This window comes from Suncus etruscus, chromosome 5 (assembly GCF_024139225.1).
Source record: "Suncus etruscus isolate mSunEtr1 chromosome 5, mSunEtr1.pri.cur, whole genome shotgun sequence".
NCBI lineage: Eukaryota > Metazoa > Chordata > Mammalia > Eulipotyphla > Soricidae > Suncus > Suncus etruscus.
Window position 1 is genome coordinate 31,140,125 of NC_064852.1, and position 16,161 is coordinate 31,156,285.

The 16,161-nt window shown below is 37.3% G+C and overlaps 1 protein-coding gene across 1 annotated transcript in view; it reads right to left on the minus strand.

Annotated features, from left to right (window-relative positions):
- Positions 1-16,161, minus strand: part of VPS13C (vacuolar protein sorting 13 homolog C) — a 194,194-nt gene that overhangs the window by 127,894 nt on the left and 50,139 nt on the right. The window contains 9 exon segments of the mRNA XM_049773747.1: positions 73-202; positions 2,390-2,507; positions 3,500-3,623; positions 5,794-5,930; positions 7,650-7,764; positions 9,864-10,056; positions 11,263-11,405; positions 14,239-14,333; positions 14,864-14,990. Of these exon segments, the coding sequence (XP_049629704.1) occupies positions 73-202; positions 2,390-2,507; positions 3,500-3,623; positions 5,794-5,930; positions 7,650-7,764; positions 9,864-10,056; positions 11,263-11,405; positions 14,239-14,333; positions 14,864-14,990 (1,182 nt within the window).

Sequence of the window (16,161 nt, forward strand, 5' to 3'; positions counted from 1 at the left end):
TAAAAATTATATATACACATATATGTATACATATAAAGAGAGAAATTCACCATTTTTCTAATATCCATTTACCTGCTTCTCTGGAGTTTTTTCAGATGATGTCTGTGGCAAGGGAATACTGTTAATCAAAGATAGCACATCTTTCATCTTCTGATCTGAGATTTTCACATGCATCAAAGGAAGTCCTCCTGAGACTTTGAATCTAAATATAAAACCAATATTAAATTTTGAGATTTACCCTCTATGTTTTGGAGAGGGGAAGGGAATGGAGAAGTGTCTACATAAAGTCAAATCTACATGGACAGGTCTTAATCAAATGTACTGATTTCAAGCTATTTAATGTTATCAGACAATGAGAAGTTTTATGTAAACCAAGGGTCCAAACAACTTATGTGCTATTTATTTTTGCAACATAAGAAATCAAATCTAGGCCCTTACATATGAAATTCAAATGTTCTTTGCCTCTGACTACTTTTTTAAAACCAAAACTAATGGTACCTTCCTGGTATCAAATATTTCTCAAAATGTCAAAGAGCTCCTACCCCATGATTTTCTATCTTCTAAACCTGCACTATTTCCTTTCCAGCACTTGTCAACTCAAGCACAGTACACAGACTTGTTTAAGGACTCCTCTGCAGTACCACCTCCATTAAGGCAACTGTTTCACTCACTGTTCAGTTACTACTGTGCTTCCTTAGCTGCTTACTTTCCAGCAGCAACCTCCATTCTGCTTCCCTATTCAAAGTCTGTTCAGGGGTCTGCTATCTTTGTCTTCAAAACTAAATTGTGAATGGCTCAAGTACACAAGTGCCTAATAAACACATAAAGAACAATTTTGTATATAATGTACAAGTCCTAAATGTTCAGAAAACGATAAACCTCAAAAGGAACTGGATTCTACCTCAAAGGATTGAACTTTCTGCAAAACTGCTCTGTAAACTAAACAGAACCATTAAATTCAAAATGAATCTTTATTATTCCTGTAACATTACATAAGACTCAAAGCATAGCAATTAGAGGAGCCAGGTTAACTCTCCTACTTAGAATATAACTAGAAGTTCAAAAGTAAAAGGCAGTTGAGTAAAGTCTTAGAGATATCCAGGTTCATAGAATGGACATCGATAGGATACAGTAAGGAAAATTTCAAAGATAACTTGGAAAATTTACAACACTGGCTGCCTATGGCTGCCTATGCCTATATTTCAAATCAGTAGTCCTAGATTCCAACTTATGAAACCAGAGAATAAAAGCAAATGTAGTCCATCTAAGTCAAAAAAGGCAATAATAAGCACAAGAGTGAGAATCATGAAATAAGAAAAAAAGAAAAAAGAAAAACAATTACTGAAGCCATAGATGATTTCTTAATAGATGATCAGTGAAACTGTTGACATTCTATTGAGAATAAGAAAATGAAACTGTACAAATTACTAATATTAAGAATGAGGAAGCATCACTACATGTTCTCCAAGTACTCCAAATATAAGGCAAAAATAGTACACATAATTTTACAACAATTAACTGAGATAAGTAAAAACCTTCCTTGAAAGACAAACTACTGAAAAATCCAAAATCACTCAAACAAAAAGACATATGAATGGCAAAATCTAGAAAAGAATTTATGTGTAAAGTGAAAGAAGTTGAATTCAATAACAATATCGCAAACCACAGTTTCTAAAAGGAAAAAAAAGGAATAGAGAGAGAAGAAAAATGTCTGCTACAAAAGCAGACAGGTAAGGGCAGGAGGGTAACTGGAGACATTGGTGGCAGGAAATATGCACTGGTGGGTGTTGTACATTGTATGACTGAAACTCAATCATGAACAATTTTGTAATTGTTGAAAAAATTACTATTATGAATAACCTTGTAAGTACAGTGTTTAAATAATTTTTTTTAAATCTTTAAAACATAAGAAATATAGCTTGTTTTTCTGGGCTGGAGAGATAGTGCAGTGGGTCGTGGGCTTGCCTTGAACGAAGCCAACCTGGGTTGATCCTGGCATTCCATCTGGTCTCCTGAGTACAACCAGGAGTTATTTCTGAATACAAAGCTAGAAGTAAACTTTGACATAACTGGGTGTGACCCAAAACAAAACAAAACAGAAAAAGAAATATGACTTGCTTCCTTAAAATCCAATGATACAGGGGGCCCAGAGAGATAACGCAGCGGTGTTTGCCTTGCAAACAGCCGATCCAGAACCAAAGGTGGTTGGTTCGAATCCCGGTGTCCCATATGGTCCCCCGTGCCTGCCAGGAGCTATTTCTGAGCAGACAGCCAGGAGTAACCCCTGAGCAATGCTGGGTGTGGCCCAAAAACCAAAAAAAAAAAAAAAAATCCAATGATACAGATAAAATTCACATTACTTATTTTATAATATAAAGAAGCACATTACCTGGCCATTCTAATGTCTTTGTCTACCATTGCTTTAGCCAGTTCAACATGAATATCCATGGGTTGCAAAATATGCATAGTTGATGGATGCTGAAATTGACATTTTTTCCAATCTTCCTCTAAAAATGTAAATATAAAATAACTTGTTATTTTTATGCATAATTAATTTTAGTGATAAAATGTTTGGTGGACAGCTACTTTGAAGAACACAATAAATAAGTACCAATTTTCAATTTTCAACTGAATTTGAATACAACTCAAAAGAAACCCACCCACCACGCACACACACACATACACACACATACTCTCTCTCTCTCTGCCACTTTGGTGCTTACATTCTCTCCTCCTCCTCCTCTTCCCTCCCTCTCTCTCCCTCTCCCTCCCTCCCTCTCTCTCCCCCCTCCTCCCTCCCCCCCCTCCTCTCTCTCCCCCTCCCTCCCCCTCCCTCTCCCTCTCCTCCCCCCCCTCTCCCTCTCCCTCTCCCCCTCCCCCCCCTCCCCCTCCCCCCTCCCCCTCCCCCTCCCCCTCCCCCCTCCCCCTCCCCCTCCCCCCCCCCCCTCTCTCTCTCCCTCCTCTCTCTCCTCTCTCTCTCTCTCTCCTCTCTCTCTCTCTCTCTCTCTCTCTCTCTCTCTCTCTCTCCCCCCTACCCCCCACTTTGTTTTTTGTTTTGGTATTTTTTTTTTGGCTTTTCGGCCACACCTGGTAATGTTAGCTCAGGGGTTTTTCCTGGCTATGTGCTCAGAAATCACTCCTGGTGGGATCAAACCACAGTCCACCACTTTGGTTTTTAGCTTTCATCCACACTCAGGAGTACTCAGGGATTACTGTTTGCTCTCTTCTCAAGTATCACTCCCACTAGGATTTGATCCCTGATAGTTAAGTTATATACTATGATAAAGATAAACTGGCAATGGTGTGCATGAAAAGATTCTGGTTATACTTCATTGTTTGTCGGGGAGGGGAACTCCTAAGTAGTGCAAGCCCCTCTCAGATTTTCTTAAATGACTATTGGGGTAAGTGTTCAAAATCATTCCCAAGTCAGAAAACACACTACATAGCTACATATTTACCAAAGCCACTCGAAATTCTAAAAAATGGAGCAACAAATTACCTGCTCTTGCAAACAGTAGCTGCACACTTTTTATTTCTACATCAAATTTATCATACGCCTTATCCATTATTTCTTCAAGAGATGAATTACTAGTTTTCTGCAAACCTTGATCTTTACTGTTAAGCTGAAATGAAGAAATGAAAGTTTAATTTTTTTTTTTTTTTTTGGTTTTTGGGCCACACCCGGCGGTGCTCAGGGGTTACTCCTGGCTGTCTGCTCAGAAATAGCTCCTGGCAGGCACGGGGGACCATATGGGACACCGGGATTCGAACTAACCACCTTAGGTCCTGGATCGGCTGCTTGCAAGGCAAACACCGCTGTGCTATCTCTCCGGGCCCGAAAGTTTAATTTTTAACAGAAAAATACATAAATGAATACCTTGTCACTACACTTTCTATTTTTCCTTATTTTTGTGGAAGACACACCGGTGATGCTCAGGGATTGCTAGTGGCTCTGCACTCAGAAATCACTCCTGGCTTGGGGAACCATATGGGACACTGAAGGGTCAAACTGCTGTCTGTCATAGACTAGCACATGCAAGGCAGATGCCTTACTGCCTGCGCCACCGCTCTGGCCCCTCTATTTTTTCCTTTTTTTTTTTTAAAAAGTTTCACCACACCCAGGAATGTTCAGGATTGCTCAGAGAACCAAGTAGCACAGGAATTAATGCAAGTCCTGCCATACAACACATACACTCAAACCCACTGAACCATATCATGAGCTATCATCATGCTATCTAAAATACAACTAAAATCTATATGTGGCTGATAATAAATTTATTTTTGAAAAAAAATTTATAATTTCTGGAAAATATTTCATAATATCTAAGCAAGTAACTATTATGTTTCGTAAATAGAGATCACTTTTTTAAGTTTGAGTTCATTTTATTTTTATTTATTTGTATTTATTTATGTTCCATAGACATGCCCAACAGTGCTCAGGGGACACTCATAACTCTGTACACTCTAGTAATGTACAGGGGATCATATATGGCACCAGGGATCTGAAGCACAGTCATGATAGTAATAGCTGCAGCTACCTGAAAGCAAATGCCTTCCCTCCTCTGCTAACTCCCCAGCCCAACATCTATATATTAATTAGAAGTTCTGTTACGGGCCGGAGAGATAGCATGGAGGTAAGGCGTTTGCCTCTCATGCAGGAGGTCATCGGTTCGAATCCCGACGTCCCATATGGTCCTCCCGTGCCTGCCAGGAGCAATTTCTGAGCCTGGAGCCAGGAATAACCCCTGAGCACTGCCGGGTGTGACCCAAAAACCACAAAAAAAAAAAAAAAAAAAAGAAGTTCTGTTATATAGCTCAAACTCAATAATCTCCTGAGACAAGCAAGATCCCCTGGGTATCTGATTACTGTCAACTGTGGCTCAGCTCCCATACAAACAATACTAAACTGTTCCCTTCCAACAGCCTGTTTTGTGCTTTCACCTCCCTACCACATCCTCACAATCATTAGGTCCTAAGTATTGAGTCCCAGTGTTACTTTCTTTTCGCCCTTCTTAGTATCTACCAGGGCAATATAATTTGAATTTTATTTTTTTTGCCTAGAGGTTTAAACTTCTAAGTAATTCCATGTTCAAAATATAAGTCAAAATAAGTATTTTGTCAAAATATTGTCAAAATAAATAACAACTCTCATAACCCAGAAGAAACTAAAAATTAGGAATGATTTTGGCCGTTAAAAAAGAGATATTAGCAATATAGTCAATGTCAAATTATCTACCATGTTTTAAAAATTTAGAATTTTTTGCTCATTTAATAGTAGCCTTAAGATTTATATAATACATATATAACATAAAAATATAACACATGTAAATACCTATAACATATATATAATAATGTCAATCTGGTACTCAAAATTTGGGCTTGAAAAAACATCAACAGGAAATACATTTCAGTTTAAAGTGAACTGAGAGAAAAATATCAAAATTTCCAAACAGTTAATTAAGTACAGTGAACAAAAACACATGTAGGACCAGAGAAATAGTACAAGGAAAGGACATAGGTCTTGTATGTGGCTGACCTGGTTCCACTATCAGCACCACATGGGTCCCAAACCATGTATTCCTGGTTCACAGGCCCTCACAGTGGCCACCAACCAAAATGCTGGCTGACAATTCTCAGGAGTGGTCCCCAGTCCCTTAGAGCACTGCTTTGGAAATGCTTCCGTACTTCACCCTTCCCTAAGCACCAAGCCTCCCCCAACAATGTCAAATTATCTACCATGTTTTAAAAATTTAGAATTTTTTAGAATAGAGTCATAAATATATATATGCATACCTGAAATGTACCAAAATTTAAAATGAGAAGATCAGATTTTTCCTGGTGGAAACCTGTCTTTGGGACTATTAGGTAAGAGGGCTTTAAATTTATCCTTAAGTCAAGAACTTTCCGGGTTTCAATCATATGCGTAAGCCCTAAAAGAAAACAGGAAACCAGGGAAGATTAAAAGATCAAGTCAAAATACCCAATCATATTATTAACATTTGCTGAGTAAGAATATCACTTGGAAAGTATGATAGAGGGCATCACATCGCAGAGCCTACAGTCTCAGTTTACCATGTAGGTGAAATTTCTTATAATCAACAGGAAATAATCATATTGCACAGTATCGGAAACCCAGCACAACTAATAATATTTTATTTGAAATAGAATAATCTTTCTTTTTTAACCAAGTAAGCAAATGAAATAATGGCCTTGTGTTTAAAGAGATCGGGCTACACAAGATAGGTGTTAGAGTCCACGGTGACCAGGTCCAACATTCAGAGACAGTTGCCTATTCAAAACACACCACAAAGGTCTTAGCATAGCATTCCTGAGATGTCTTGGGTGCAGCTCACATATGAACCTGACTGCACAAAATAATTGCCAGTCGCTGTGCCTCAAACAGATGTCAGTCTGTTTGATGGATGTCATTTGATGTAAGTATCCTTATTTACCCTTCACTCCTTGAAGCAGACATCTAAGTTTTGTTCTCAGTTTCCTACTGCCCTCATGATTTACTCTCCTCTTACCTCATGTTTAATTCCCCCTTTGAATAGCCTCAGCAGACCTAGCTATATGAAGCTGGTCATATAGGTCATGGCTAGTAGGATATAAAAACCTGAAAATACACAATAAAATAGCTATTTGGCCATCAATCGGTGGTTCGAATTATTGACTATCAGTTGCTATTTCATTTCAGGCTCTTTCATCATCAGTCAGTAATTTGTGTTATCATTTCAGCTCCGAATACCAGGTATACAATGAACAATACAATAGGCTTTTTTTCCTTAACCTTTGATTTTGGACTACACCTGATAGTGTTCAGGGCTTACTTCTATCTGTATGCTCAAGGGTCACTCCTAGAGGTACTTGGGGGACCAAAAAAGGAATCAGGGGCCTAACAAGAGTCTGCTGCATCCAAGTCAAGCACCTTAAAAGCTATATTAATAGGCATTGTTGAAACTAGATAGTGCAAGGATTAAGGTACATAGCTTGTGTGGAGCTGACCCAAATTCAATCCCTGGCACTACATAGTTCCTCAAACATTACTGGATACAAACCCTGGAGGTTCTAGTGCCATTGTAGGTGGCCTAAGTGATTCAGATACTTCATAGCCCTCATTTTGCTATATCCCTGAGCCTTTCATTGAATCTTCTGCCCAGCTGGCTGAGAATTGCTAGGAAGAGCACTGGATTCTTCTGAGCACTTTGTGATAGGCTCCACTCCCACACAAATTTTTTTTCCTCTGGCCATATATTCAGGCTCAGAGAAAGATTAAAAGACTGAGTGTAAACAGGAGAAAAGCCCAGACCTCAAGCAATGTTCCCCAAGCACCAGCAGAACTTCAAAGCACTGAGAAGGTAGAAAATCCTCAGTACTACCTGTTGTGGTTCAGACATAATTAAATAAAAATAAGCAAGTGAATATTAAAACCAATTAAAACTAGATTCATACACAATCTGATGTGGTGCTTAGTAATAGAAATGGACTTGCATCTTTCCATTCAGAAGCAAAGAAAGTCAGGAAGGGTGTGGCCATTTTACTCTTTTTCAGCCCCACTGAGCAGTTGCATATGACTTCACCAAGTAACTTGACTTTCTGATAGTCTGCACTGAAATCCAAGTAAACAACCTTTACAGCCAAATTCTTACCTGTAGCAGTTTTCTCTTTAATTTCTTCCAGTTTCATTAATGTAGCTGATGTTATTTGCTCAAGATCTAATCCCTTATTTGACTGAAAGAATTCAACCACTGCATTGATGGTTTTCTATAAAATAATTTTAAATATAAGTGAATAAGTGCAATTCATATTATAAATTTTAAAGTTTCCAACTAAAACCTAAATAAGTGTGGCTTTGAACTTAGAAGGAACTTCAAAAGATACTGTGCTCTACTGATGTTCCTCTGAAGTGAAAAATAATGTGAAAAGAGGGAGTATCCGAGTAAGTTTACTGAACAGGCAACACACTTGTAATCGTTATAGGAACCCTAAGTCTGCTCTAAGGTGCCAGGTCAATGTAAACAATGCACATTGCTTCTAGTTTTACTCCCAACTCACCGGAAGACATAATCCACTTTTCTAGTCTATAGTTGGATTCACCTAAATCTGTAACTTTCAAAAAGAAACAGAAAAGCTGTTTAGTGCTAAGCTACATCTAAAACATGAACTTAAGACATTAAGATTTCCAAAAGAATATAATGGCTACAGATATTTCCCAGGTAGTCCAATCTTTGCTGATACCTCTGTGGCATTCTCAGAAAGGGAGGGGTGCAGTCCCATTTCTGCATGAACTATGCATGAATTAGTAGGCCAACACCAACCCCTACAACCTCTAACAAAAACAATCCAGCCCTGTGACTTGACTTTATCAAACTTCCAGGCCACCAAATTTGTTTTAGATCTATAAATCCTAGAATGCATAGTCACATGTGGTCGTGTGACACCTCAGTATTTTATAGTAATGCAATACAGTAGTATCACAGGAAATATGATGGGAAAGTTGCATAATAATCTACCAATCTCAGTGAGCCTAAACAGTAACACAGAAGGCTTACTAGCATCAACCCACAGCCCAGTAAATCTTTAGATAAAATTCAGTTCCTGGAGAGATATAACAATCATTTTAAATTGACCTGCATTAATCTATGTTTTGATAATTCCATTTGCCTTTGAATTATAACAAGGAATATAAAGTAAATTTGCTTGCATCTGCCAAAAAGCAGGTTGTGTGGTGCATGGGAAATTTGGGACGTTGGTGAAATGAGGTCACACTGGTAGTGGAATTGATGCCTGAATATTTAATGCCTGAAACAAATGTATTATGAACAACTTGGTAAAGCACAAAATTAGAAGAAATAACAAGAGTTCACCCACAAAAAAAAAAAAGAATTGAGAATTGTGCAGGATGAAATGAGTCTAAGACTAGATGTACTCACTCAACTGAACTGTATACTTGAAATTTTTGGGGAAATTGACAATCATATTTATTTTTAAAACTAGAGGATATAATAAATTCTGAAGTCTTTATTAATGCCCTCTGCCCAAACTACAACTCTACTTTTATTGGAATTTTTTGTTTGGGGACACACCCAGAGATGCCTAGGGATTACTCCTGGCTCTGTGCTCAGGGATTGTTCCCAGGGTGCAGGGGATTGAAGCCAGACTGGTTGAATGCAAGGCAAATGTTCTATCCTCTTTATCATTGTCCTGACCCATTATGATTCTACTTTTAACTGGGAAGTAAAATTTTTTCAGGAATCCAAGTCTTCAAAAGGGAATAAGTGATGCAGCAGGTAGTCAATTTGCCCATCTGGTTGGATAGTTTAAAGCAACTTAAGAGGGACTAAATAAAAAAACAGAGCTGCAGACATAACACTTGAGCCAGAAACCTAAATGCTAATGCTTTGACTTCTTCTCATGATAATTTAAAATTCAATTTCTAAAATTGTTACAACCAAAATTCTTTAAATTGCTCTAAAATGTTGAGGTGAAATGGGAAATAGTAAAAAGGAGAATAAAAAGTCATTTACAGGACATGAAAGAAAAAACCCTAATCAAGGACCACAACCCAAGTATTAATTAAGATCAGGCTGATTTGAAAAAAAATATTATATTTAACTAACAGCAATTGATGCAAAAACACAATCTTTTTTAAAAAGTGTATTAGATTTTTAAGTTAACATAGCATAATATATCTCACAATAGAAAAGTAAATATATGAAAAAATATAACTACTAAACATTCAATTATTAAAATAAACAAAAAGTGAGAGTAAACTCAGCTGCAAAGTAAATTAACTAAGGAGGAAAAGTAAGAAAACTAAGTCAGAAATAGAAAATGGCTTTAATAAAATTCTCCTCACTTACAGCATCATAAATGACTTCCACAGGCTGGGACTCAACCACCAGAGACTGGTCAGCAGTGCTATTCTCCGGGCTGGTTTCAAATTCAATCTTAAGCAGGGATGATGCACGATCACCAATTGAGGCCACAAGTGATGGTACAATATTCTGCTGCCTTAAGCCTGTTATATACCAGTGTTCTAATTTTGCTTCTACTCTACAATTAAGCCAAGAAAAAAAATAACATAATCAAGATCCTCTGTAATATAATGGGCAAACAAATTTTCCTTTTGGAGAACCACTTTGGGGGCCAGGACCCTGTCCATTACTCAAAGAGGAAGTTCAAACATTTTGGTTTAGCATCCAATCACCATTACAGTTTAGTTTTGTTCCTATTTCTTTTTTTTTGTTTTGTTTTTGTTTTTGTTTGTTGTTGTTGTTTTTCGGCCACACCTGTTTGATGCTCAGGGGTTACTCCTGGCTAAGAGCTCAGAAATTGCCCCTGGCTTGGGGGGACCATTTGGGACGCCGGGAGGAGATTGAACCGCAATCCTTCCTTGGCTAGTGCTTGCAAGGCAGACTCCTTACCTCTAGCGCCACCTCACCGGCTCCTGTTCCTATTTCTTAACTTTTCCTCCTGGACATGAAAACCCTCTTTGGCTGATTCTAGAGTACCATACAAGTTTCAATTGGTGTTATCTTAAGATAAGCTACAGTTAACTCATGGAACTCCTCTCCCTCATCCATGTATCCTGAACACTGTCTACGGCATCCAGGCTTCTCTTACTTGTTTCTATCCAGTTATCCTAGGTCACTACTCTCCTAATTCTACTTATGCTCAACAATTGAGCTTGTAGAGTACTAACTAAAATACACTTAACTTTACAGTACATTTGCTATGAGCTCTCTAGTATATTACACAGTTCTTGACTGACTTTTGAGCATCCTCTGAACAATACCACTAGCTTCTTGAAAACAGAAACATATTGTTCTTATGCATAGCTTTGTAGTTTCAAACTTATAAACAGTATACTGTAATTATTATAAAGAAAAGGCAGATAAAGCAAATGAGGAGTTCCTCATAAAACTCTAATCAAAAGCAAATAAAAAAGACTTTTACACAAATAAAAAAGAATTTCAGAACAACTAATACTTATCAGTTTGTTTATGCTAAATATTATTCTTTTCTACCCTTTAGTCATTCTTAGATAAAATTTTAGTTTTTTTTTATTTTTGGGCCACAGCCAGTGATGAACAGGGGTTACTCCTGACTACATGCTCAGAAGTCGCTCCTGGCTTGAGGGAACATATGGGATGACGGGGAATCAAACCATGTCCATACTACGTTAGCCACATGCAAGGAAAAACACCCTACCGCTGTGCCACTGCTCCAGCCCAAATTTTTATTTTTTTTAAATCTTACCTAAGTGCTTGTGCTCCTGGTCGCTGAGATACTTGAGTGCCCAGGCCAATGATCTGAATTTTTAGTATTTCTGGAATATTTTTGTTTTCTCTTATTGTAACAGAAGTACTTAATAACTTCAATGTCATTACATGAGCAACATACTAAAACAAAAAATAAATGAAAGGTGTTAAAATTTTAAGAAGCTATTCTTTAGTAAGCGTTGTTTTGTTTATTTTCTTCTGAACCATATTCAGTCATGCTTAGGGGCTATTTCTGGCTGTGTTCAGGGTTCAATCACTCCTGCTGGTTCTCAAGAAACCAACTGCAGTGCAGGGGATAGAATCAGGATCTGTCACATGCAAAGCAAGTATTATACCTGTTTTACAATCTCTCTGGACTTCTTTATTTATTCATATTTAAACCTGTTGAATTATAAAGGGATCTAAACATTATGGTAGGCTTTGACATAAAAAAAACTCACCATAAATGAAAGTACTAAAAATTTTAATTAAAGATTACACCTCAAATAGGATACTACCAAAGAACTAAATCTTGCCTCTTATTTTAAAATAAAAGTAAAAGTTACAAAACATTTTGTGAGGTAAATCATTTCAGCATTTTTGAAAAAAGAAAACTAATTTAAACTAATTCTCTGACTCAAAAACTTTAAAAACTATAAAGAACATGTACTCAATAGATTTGAAAGGGTTAATAAAATACTGAAATAAAACCCTGACTCAAAAACTGAGAGGTGAGAATAGAAGGTAGCAAAGAGTCAGGTAAATGATCCTCTTCAAATTAAACAAGACAAGAGAGATCAGGAACAAGTTATCTAAACAAAACTGTGGGAAAAAATGAACAAGCAAAAAATTCTCACCTATAAATAATCACCTAAAATATAAAATGACTAGAGCTTCAATCAAAAAAAAATCTCAGGATGGAAAACTGATTTTTTTTAAAAATGACAACACAAGGGGCCGGGCGGTGGCGCTAGAGGTAAGGTGCCTGCCTTACCTGCGCTAACCTTGGACGGACCGCGGTTCGATCCCCCGGCGTCCCAAATGGTCCCCCAAGCCAGGAGCGACTTCTGAGCGCATAGCCAGGAGTAACCCCTGAGCGTCACCGGGTGTGGCCCAAAAACCAAAAAAAAAAAAAAAAAATGACAACACAAAACAAGATCCAATGATATGTGCCAAAAAATAATTCACATTTGTTTTAGGGTTACAAGGAAACTGAAAATTCAGGAAGATAAAAGACATTTCCAGAAAGCAATTTCTAAGTGCAGAGCCAGGAATAATCCCTAAGTGCTGCCTTATGTGCCCCCCCCACCCAAAATCACTGAAAGAGAAATAAGTACAATATAGTATTAGTTGGTAATTTCAATAGCACACTTTCAACATATGTCATCAAGAAAATTGGTAAGGAAACTACAGATCTGAATGATAAGGGACAAATGATGGTAACAAACTGAAGCATAATAAGCATTCTTCTCAGCCCATGAAGAACATGTTATAAAGTATCTGAAATGTTAGAACACCAAAAAGTATCCCAAAAATATCAGAAGATACAGAATTATATCACAAATAATAACCATAAAGAAATTTAACGATAAAATAATCACAAAATACAAAAGTGGTTACAAAAGTAACCACAAAGAAATAAAAATAGAAATGAGTAATAGGAAGAAACCTACAAAATTCAAATTCATGGAAATTAGAACACCTCTATTCTTTTGTTTTTGTTTTTGTTTTTGGGGCCACACCCGGTGACGATTAGGGGTTAATCTCGGCTATGTGCTCAGAAATCATTCCTGGCTTGGGGGACCATATATCTGTCCTAGGCTAGTGTGGGCTAAGCAGACACCTTACCATTTGCTCCACCGGGTCTGATTTTTATTTGTCTGAGGGCCATACCCAGCAGTCTCAGGCTTACTCCTGGGTCTGTGCTCAGGAGTCACGCCTGCAATCTTGGGGGACTACATGGAGTACCAGGGATGAAACCAGGTCAACTACTAGCAAAGGCCACTATACTATCTCTCTGGCCCCCTAAACAACACTGGGGGGGAGTGGGGGAATAAACCAGAAAGAATTTAAAATAATACCAATAAAAAATGAAACACTGGGCCCAGAGAGATAGCAGAGTGGTGTTTGCCTTGCAATCAGCCAATCCAGGACCTAAGGTGGTTGGTTCGAATCCCGGTGTCCCATATGGTCCCCCGTGTCTGCCAGGAGCTATTTCTGAGTAGACAGCCAGGAGTAACCACTGAGCAATGCCGGGTGTGGCCCAAAAATCAAAAAAAAAAAAAAAAAAAAGAAACACTACCTATCCTATCAAAACATAAATGCTACAACAAAGGAATGCTAAATTTTCTAGAACTAAGTGCATACACCAAGGAAAATAATTCAGGACTGAAGAGAGAATACAGGGGTAAGGTGCTGGCCTTGCACTCAAGTTGGCCCAAGTTTTATGCCCAGCATCATATATAATCTCTCCACGTACTCTCTTACCACATACGGTCTCTAATATGTACTATTTCTCTACTTCAAATTATTCTTATAGTAGGAAAACTGCTAAATCTAAAGTAGATAATTCAATTGGTAAGGCCTGTGTGAGACATCTAATAGAAATCATAACAGATTTTTTTACAAGTTTCATTAAAAATCAACTTGTTGAGCTGAAGCAATAGAACAGCGGCAGGACATTTGACTTGCACTTGGCCAACCAGGGACCGACCTGGGTTTGATCCCTGGCACTGGTCCCCTGAACTTGCCAGGAGCGATTTCTAAGCAGAGCCTGAAATAACTCCTGAGCGCTTCCAGGTATGCCCCCCTCCCCAAATCAACTTGTTTACTAAGGTGTTTAAATTATGCACACAGGAAACCAACATTAACAAAAGAGTACAATTTTAAACCACCAAAAACTTAATTTTTAATCCAGTCAATCTGAAACAGTAAAACTGAAACAAAATACCTCTTAGAAAACCTAAATAGTTACCTCCTTGGGTAAAGTCAGATTATGGGTGCTTTCACTATAACCAATAGCAGTGAAGAGTTTATCTTTTTCCTCTGATGTCATAAGGTCATCAATAGCTACAAAGAAAACAATATTTTAAAAAATTAACTCTTTTTACTTTACAAAAACAACTAAAAATAAGTAAGTGTCTTAAAACTAAAAGGCACATGAACCACTGAAATAAAAGCAGTCCAATAATTCCTTCATGTATTACTTTACTCGTTAGAACAAACATCATGGATGTGCTCACTGAAGCTAAAAAAAGAAGAGATAATCTATATCATTATGGGAATTTAAGCACCATATAAGGAATTTACCATACTGATTATTTTCAAATTAAATCAAACAAAATATCTATGTATCATAATGAGGACAGTTAAATTCTAAGACTTACGAATTTAAACTTTGAAATTTCACAAAATTTACTCTAAAAATGTGTATTTCATTTGAAACACGAAAACATTCCAACCTAATATATTTACTTACATTTATTATATTAAGCTGGCCTTATTTGTAAAGTATCATGAAATAAAACTCAGCTGTCTAAAATATAATGTGTATCATTTTTCTTCTCAATGTGCAACAAAGGATCCAACTTCAAACTTACTTTCTGGGATTGAAGATTCCTCATCTTTTTTCCTTGATTCCTTCTTGCCCCAAAATCCACTGAACCAGCCTCGTTTCTCACTTGTTTCAGCTGACTTCTTCTGTAATTTTTGCCCAGATCGAATCACCTAAAAAATAAAAATTTAACGAATCAATTTGTTGATTTTTTTGTTATGTTTTCTTCTTTTTTCCCTTTCTTCTTTTAAATTCCTATTTATAACCTCTAGGTGGACTCCTCCCAGTTTTTTTTTCTTCTTCTCTCTCTCTCTCTCTTTTTTTTTTTTTTGAACAGAACCTCATAACTTGAATCATCTTGTTTTGCCTCATAAATTGAGGGGGAAAAAATGGATGGTACCGTAACCAAAGAGTCATATGAACATTAAGTGAAAATAAAAAATGATCAGACTCAAACACCAAACCCAAAGTCAACGACATTCGATATTGAATCTACAACAAGCTATATACAGAGGGGATCAGTTACATTAGCAATCCGGGGAGGCAAAGGTGGGCGATAAGGGATGCACGCTGGGAACAGGGAGGACAACATTGGTGGTGGGAATGGCCCTGATTCATTGTCTCTATGTACCTGAAATATTACTGTGAAAGATTTGTAATTCACTTTGGTCACAATAAAAATTATTGAGAGAGAGAGAGAGAGAGAGAGAGAGAGAGAGAGAGAGAGAGAGAGAGAGAGAGAGAAATTGGGGCTGAAAGGAGGTAAAGTGATACATGCATGATACTCTTTCAACAACAATATTGCAAACCACAGTGCCTAAAAGGAAAAAAAAGAAAGGGAGAGGACGAGGGGGGAGGGGAAAAGAAGAGGGAGGGGTGACAGGGATGGAGGGAAAGAGAAGTGGGGAGAGGGAAGAGGGGAAAGAGAGGGAGATGGGGAGAGGAGAAAAGCACCATAGAAGCAGGCTTGAGGGTGCAGGAGAGAAACTAGGGAAATTGGTAGTGGAAAATGAACACTGGTAAAGAAAAGGATAGGAATTAAAACTTTGTAACTGAAACTCAACTATCAGCTTTTTAACACTGTATCTCACAGGAATTCAATAAAAATATTTTCAAATTTAAATTAGGTCTGGGGATATGGTGACAGAGTAGATGACATGACATTACATTATAAAATGTTAGGCATTTTCATACTTTAACACTAAACTCTCTACTTTAAAATGTTAATGAAACTGCACAAAATAATCTTTTTTATTTATTTATTTTTGTATTGTTTTTATCTTATTTTATTTTATTTCTTTTTTTGGTTTTGATGTTGTTGTTTCCAATTTTTTTTTTTTTTTT